The 6,642-nt window shown below is 25.1% G+C and overlaps 1 protein-coding gene across 1 annotated transcript; it reads left to right on the top strand.

Annotated features, from left to right (window-relative positions):
* Positions 1 to 1,674: 1,674 nt before the first annotated feature.
* Positions 1,675 to 6,390, top strand: LOC145829618 (uncharacterized). The gene is made up of 7 exons (XM_082937463.1): positions 1,675 to 1,773; positions 2,214 to 2,340; positions 2,724 to 2,892; positions 2,955 to 3,010; positions 3,459 to 3,548; positions 4,394 to 4,718; positions 5,522 to 6,390. The coding sequence occupies exons 1-7, from the start codon at positions 1,693 to 1,695 to the stop codon at positions 5,619 to 5,621; spliced, it is 948 nt and encodes a 315-aa protein (XP_082793589.1). The 5' UTR covers positions 1,675 to 1,692; the 3' UTR covers positions 5,622 to 6,390.
* Positions 6,391 to 6,642: the final 252 nt, after the last annotated feature.

Raw genomic sequence — 6,642 nt, 5'->3', positions numbered from 1 at the left:
TAACTTAAGATAATTAAGATTTTTTAAAGATGTAATACTTCTACTTAATTAAACAAAACAATTTATGCTTTTGAATAGTAGTAGTACCTTTTTTAACAGTATTTTATAGTGTACTATAGCTCTAAGCTAGTATTTTTATTAAAAGCTAAACTATTTATTTTGTTTAAAAAAAACTTATTGACTATATTAATTCTTTTAGGTATTCTAGTTATTTTTGGTTGAAAATTTAAATATATATATATTATGTTAAACTAAGAATATACTTAAGTTAATTAAAAGCTAAATTTTTGCTATATTAAGAGTTTTTCTTATTGTATAAGGTTGTCAAATTTTTCTTTTAACCAATTGAATACTGGGGAACAACTTTATTTAAAATTCCTATAAATAAATACCTTCGTTTTTAATATTTATAACATACTTATCAAAGTTATTAATAAGTAATATTGACTCTAGAACAGGATTTCTCTAACTTTTTTTCAAAAGGCCTTTTAATATAAAAATTGAAAAGCTTTGGCCCCTCCGACAATATTTCTCAAAAAAACTACCATTTTAACGCCTAAAACCTTTATTTTTCTCTCTTCATCATCAACTCCAGAAAACCTAGTGTAAGTTCCGTATATAAAATATCATTTTGCAAACTCTTAATTTAGTAGATGTGTATAACTAAAGTAGCTAACTTGTTGATACTTTTTTTTTATAAAATCGTTTTAAAAACTAATTTAGTAAAGTTTAAAACAATTATTATAACGACTTAAATTTTAATGATTTTAAAAACTAAGTCAAAAGTTTTGCTTTAATATGAAGGCAAAAGTTTGATATTAATTATTATTATTATTATTTTATTATTTATCAGTTCAAAATTTCTACTAGAGCTCATAACAATATGTCTCAAGAGTATTTCAAATGATACAATTAACCAAATTAGTGTTCATAAAATTAAACTAAAAATTTTAAAAAACTACCTATGGCTAAAATACTTCTAAAATGTTCTACAATGTTAAGAATTACTTTCCGCTAGAGTTCTCGTTGTCTTGGTTACTGCCAAGCCTTATGTAACTTTCTTTTGTGTGTACACAATGACTTGTAATCATGTTTTCATAGCTCATTATGACTTTCAATTGCGGAAAAGTATATTTGTTTTGCACTTTAAGTTTGTTTGCTTTGCCCAACTTAACAATGTAAAGTTTACGGCTGATTAGCATGAGCTAAGATGTATTTAAATCATGTTATAGGCTGAATACTTATGTCTGATACTTAAGTAGTGAGAACAAGTGTGTTAAGACTTATTATATGCAGCCAGTCTAGTTTAAGTATTGTTTAAAAATTAAATAATATTAAACTGAATTGAAATTATTTAAAATATATTAAACAGTTACGAAAAGCAAGTGTTAGTTTAGTAAATACTTAACTAGAGTTTATTTACTAATAATTAAATTTTATATAAGCAACTTTTTTTTTTCAATATTAACCTAATAATTTTATATATTTTTTTAATACAAATAAAACCTTAGTTGTTTTAATTTAGGATCAGAGAATTTAAGATTTGTTAGTAATTTAAAACCTGTAAGTAAACTGTTTATCCTCAAGCATATATACCTCCTTTTTAAGAAAATTATTCAAATGTATAAGTTTTGTTGTAGATAATTGAAACTTTTAAATATATCTGCAGTAATAAAACAAAACTTAGAAAAAATGGAAGAACTAAAAACAAAACCGAGAAGAAAAAATAAAAACCCAATTCCATACTCAATGAGAAAAAATCCTTATTTAAATGTAAGTTTTAGTTATTTTTTGTTAAGTTTAAAGTTTTATTTTCTTCATACTTTTAATTAAAAAGTTTTAATGCTTTAAAAACATAACACAAAACATATAGATTGTATATGGTGCCTGTAAAAACTTCATTAACTTTTCATATATTTATTCTTATTGGTGTAAGTCTTACTTTAGCTAAAAATTCAAAACTTATAAGGATAAATTATACTTGTAGTTTTTAGTTAACATAATAGAAAAGTTTCGTAACTTTCAGTAATGAGCTAGACAAACATTTTTATTCTACATAAAAACTCTAAAACTTTACAGATCTTTTCTGAATTAAATAAAATTTAGTTCTATTTAATACATTCTTTAGTTTTTAAAAGTGTTTTTTAATTTTTTGAATCAAAGTTTGTATTCAGTTTAGTTGTAAAACATATAATTAAAAAAAATTTTATTAGCATCCCAAGTTGTCTGAAGGACAAAGGAAATTTCTTGGAAGTATCTGCACTGTTTACAGCACGGAAAACATGAAAAAGGGAATAGAGGAACAATATGTCAGACAACTTATTGTGGAAAAAGAAAAGGGTAAAACAGTTTTTGTAGCTTAATAAATTCTAATGATACTTATTTTGTTTGTTACTTCTTCTAGCCGTTTAATAGCTACTGAAAACTTTTTGTTTTGGTTTTTACTCTGTCCTAATTGTTTATTTAGATACAAAATTCGCATTAAATCACTTGGATTTTTCGCCTACTAGTAATTTATTAGTGTATGTTATTTCAAAATTGCTGTTTTTTAGCAATAAACTTAGCAAATTAATTTTTTTTCTAAATCAGTAAAATTTTTTGCCCTCAACAAATGCCATACTTTATCTAGAATAATTCAGGCAAGCAAAATATGTTTTAATTTTTTATTTTAGTCTGACTCTTCCATACTACAAATTTAACAGATGCTGAAATAAAATAAACAGGTAGTATTTCTGACGACGACTTCTTCAAGTACCTCGACTACTTTTGCCAGTCTTCGAAGAGAAAGCAGCTGTTCACCGCACCCAAAAGCGTCAGAAGCGATCGCAAGAGAAACAGCATTGATAAACACAAACCCTTACCGCCTTCGTCAAACTATTCGAATAAGAAAGGGTAACTTTGGTAACTTTTTCCATTACATTAATTTTCAAAACTTCAATATAATAACTAATTAGGTCTTTGACTTCGTCAACCACGGACAGTCGATCATCACGTGCCAGTAGTTCTAAAGGTCAGAAGTTGTTTAATTTGTTTTAATTTTTTAAAAAGCTGTGCACACTGATAAAGTTTGTTTGTTTTATGTTTTAGTAATTTTAATTTTTGAAGTAAATCTCGGGTTTTCTGCTGTAAAATTCTGTAACTGTTTTTATTTTGTTGTTCTGTTGTAATATCAAAAGCTGCACAGTTAATTTTTGTTCACTTGGTAAAGTTTTCTGAATATTCTGGCTTACATTATAGTGTGCTAAAATCATCATGATTTTGGTTTTAATCTTATAAGTCTCATTAACTTTTTTCTTACAGAATTGTTAATTGTAGAGTATGTTTAGTATTTTTATAAAACAGTTTTAATGTTTTAATTATGTTTGATATAACTTATAAAGTTGTAACACACTTCGTTTGTTTTATTATACGATAGAAAATATAGCCTATATACTCTAAATAATCTGAATAATGCACAGAAAAGTTTGAGCAAAACCCAGTTGATGCAGAAATTACTGTGATTGGTGAAACAACGAGCGAATCATGCGTGTCTTCCAACAACTTATCAGGTTTGTTGCTTTGTTGTTCCGTTTTGTAAACATTTTTAAAAATAGCTTGAAGTTTAGTTTGTATGTTTGAAAGTTTCTTACAAATTTTTCAGAATTAAATTTTTTTTTTGTAGAAATAAAAAATCTTTTTTTAAAATATTTTTGAATAAATAATAAAATCCATAAAAAAGAGTTTATTTAAAATGATTAGTATTAAGTTTTTCATTTATATTTTGATTAACTAACATATAAAAATAGTTTATATTGTTAATATATTTTTATATCTTTTTTACAAATAACTTAAAATAAAAGTTTATATTTTTTGAGATTATATATATATTTTTTTACTACTAAACACTCTTAAAATATTTGTTTTATTTTTAAAAGACATTACTCTACTTAGCTTTAAAGTTTAAGTTCAAAACAAAACAAAAGTTCCTAATATACTAACATCACTACAACATATTTTACATAATGTTTTTTTTTCTGTATAAACTTTTAGAGTAAAAATTTTTGTTACGTATAAGATAAAAGCTAGATTCATTAGTAAGAATATTTTTTTACAAATCTACATGACTACTTTTAAACAAGTTAACATTCGCATTCATTGTATACGAAACTTAGCTCAAGTGGAATACATTTCAAATTTAGCAATTTATAAAAAGCTTCATTAAAACAATCTTAATAAATCAAACACACTTTAATAAAAAAATCCAAAATTTGAGGAAGTATTATGTTTATTTAAGTACTTAATTTTTTTACTAGGTTTTTCTTCACAACAATTTGGTGTTAGATAAAATGTTCTTTAAGTAAATTCGTAAGCAGATTTTATTCTACCGTTTAACTTTAAAAATGTAACTAAACAGACGACGAACAAGAAAATATACCGGAAATTGTGTCTGAGCAGAAACCCACAACACCGGAGGAACAAGACAGTAACTCTCAAGTAGAAGAGGAGGTTCCAAAAACCCCCGTTGTTGAAACTGCAAGCATCACAGAAGAAATTGAAGTTGATAAAACTGAGGAAATTGAAAACGGTGCTGTTGAAGAAGTTGCCGAAGACGCAGATCAGGACGACTTTGAAGATAATAAAAGTAATTTTGAAGAAAAAGTGAATGAAGAAGATGTGAAAACGGTAGAAAACGATTATTGCAAAGTAGACGAAGACGATTCCGTTTTCGAGGCAGAAAAGTTAGTTTCAGGATTCTTTCTTAATATTTACACACTTACTTTTAATTTAAGATACTTTTTGTGAAACAAGTAACTGGTAAACTTAGCATTGGCTTCTATTGTAGGATATGAGTGTTGGTGTACTCATAACTAAACACCTACTTTACTTAACTTTTACTAGATGCTATTTTATACAAACCAGACAAGACAACTGAGGTAATGAATCTATTTCATAAAATGAACTACAATAAAATAGTACAAGCACTATTTCGGATATATAAATTACTTTTATAACTTTCTAGAATTTTTGAACTAGTTCAAACTTAATAATAACCAAATATTAAAGAGCAGTACTCTATAGAATACTTAAAGAACTATTAGTTACTTAAATCTAACTAAAAAAAAATAAAATATTTGAATATGATCTTAATAGTAACTTTATATTTTAACAATAATAAAAAATCAACGTACAAGCAACTTAGTTTTTATACAACTAAACCAGCAGGTACTTGACACAAACAAAATAATAAATAAAATCTAAAAATACATTGAGTTAAAGTTACGGTTGAGTAGATTTGTCTGACTCTACATATTCAGAGCTCAAAACATATGAAATGCAAGTAAACGCAGCATTTCATCACACTATAAAACTTTTCAAATTCAAAAAAAATTATTCTAACAAAAACTACGACATTTTTTTACAAACTAGTTTGAAAATTATTTAGAATACATGTTATGGTGAAGAAATACATTAGAAACAGTAAGTTAAATCAAATAAACAAGTATATATCAAAAAAATTTTACTACTGTCTTTTTTTTTCTAGAGCTGTACAAGAAAAAGCGGAAAATAAAAGTTTGGGAGAGCCAACAACTAATCTACTAAACCTACTAGAAAGTCCAACAACTAAAACTTCGCAAGAATGATCTAGATATACTACTTTTATCTATTTAAATCAGGGTTTTTCTTAATTTCTAACAACTTTGAAGTTTTTAATCTATAGTTATAAGTGTACTTAATTTAGCAATATTTTACTTATAATTTTTTTTTTACTTATTAATCACTTCTTTTTGATATCTATGGGGTTTAATGCTTTCAGACAAGCAGAAGCAAATTTTTTAAGTGCTTGTTTTCTTTTTAGCCAACTTTTACAAATGATGTACTAAAAACTGACTATATAAATTTTGATTTCATAATTGTTTCAACGGTGACTCAAAGCATATATCTATTTTTTTTTATTATATATCTTTTTACTCTTAAACTTAGCCTTACTTAAAAATGAAAATTTTTTTATTAAGTATTAAGTATTTTAAGTTTTAGACTGTTAAAGCACCTTTTCACTTCCAACTTAACTATTAGTTTAAGTAATTTTAATCACAGCCATATTTTTATCAGCTGAAAAGAAGCATTTTCGACTTTACCTTTGTCCTTACTAATAAATTTATATTGCGACAGTATGTAGTAAATTGTCAGTAAAATTGCTACCTTTAATTGTATGCATGAAAATTTAAAAACTTCCTAGAAAAAGTGCAAACTGTAATTTGTGTTAAAACTACTATTTTGTTAGTATTTTTGTGCCTAAAGTACTATAAGTGTTTGATTTCTTAATATAGTTTTATTTTCTTTATATATTTTTAAAACAAACTTTTGATATACTTTTTATGAATTAAATTTGTTTAAGAATAAAAACACGACATTTCCAAAAATTTGTATATTTAAAGCTAGTTAGGTTTTAGTTGAAAACTTAATTATTTTTTTTGTACTTTGAGCTATACAAATAAATAAATCATTAGATGAAAGTTGTTGTCGTTATTATAAAAATTTAAGGTGTAAGGAACACTAACCAGACTAAAGGAGTAAAAAGGGTTTATTTTTTAAGCTTATGTAAGTTCAAAATGTATAAAAGAAATCTCAAAGTCGAGCAGCCTTGGTATTATAAGATAACTT

The sequence above is a fragment of the Thalia democratica genome, chromosome 2, assembly GCF_965202585.1.
Source record: "Thalia democratica chromosome 2, ktThaDemo2.hap1.1, whole genome shotgun sequence".
Lineage (NCBI taxonomy): Eukaryota > Metazoa > Chordata > Thaliacea > Salpida > Salpidae > Thalia > Thalia democratica.
The sequence above is the reverse complement of the archived record's forward strand: the minus strand, read 5'-3'. Positions and strand labels throughout refer to the sequence as shown.

What these genes read in the sequence shown, in the direction of transcription:
- LOC145829618 (XM_082937463.1), top strand. Translation starts at nt 1,693, where the DNA reads ATGGAAGAACTAAAAACAAAACCGAGAAGAAAAAATAAAAACCCAATT. An exon ending in AACTATTCGAATAAGAAAGG is followed by an intron (nt 2,893 to 2,954) that starts GTAACTTTGGTA and finishes ATAACTAATTAG; the next exon opens with GTCTTTGACTTCGTCAACCA. An exon ending in GTCTTCCAACAACTTATCAG is followed by an intron (nt 3,549 to 4,393) that starts GTTTGTTGCTTT and finishes GTAACTAAACAG; the next exon opens with ACGACGAACAAGAAAATATA.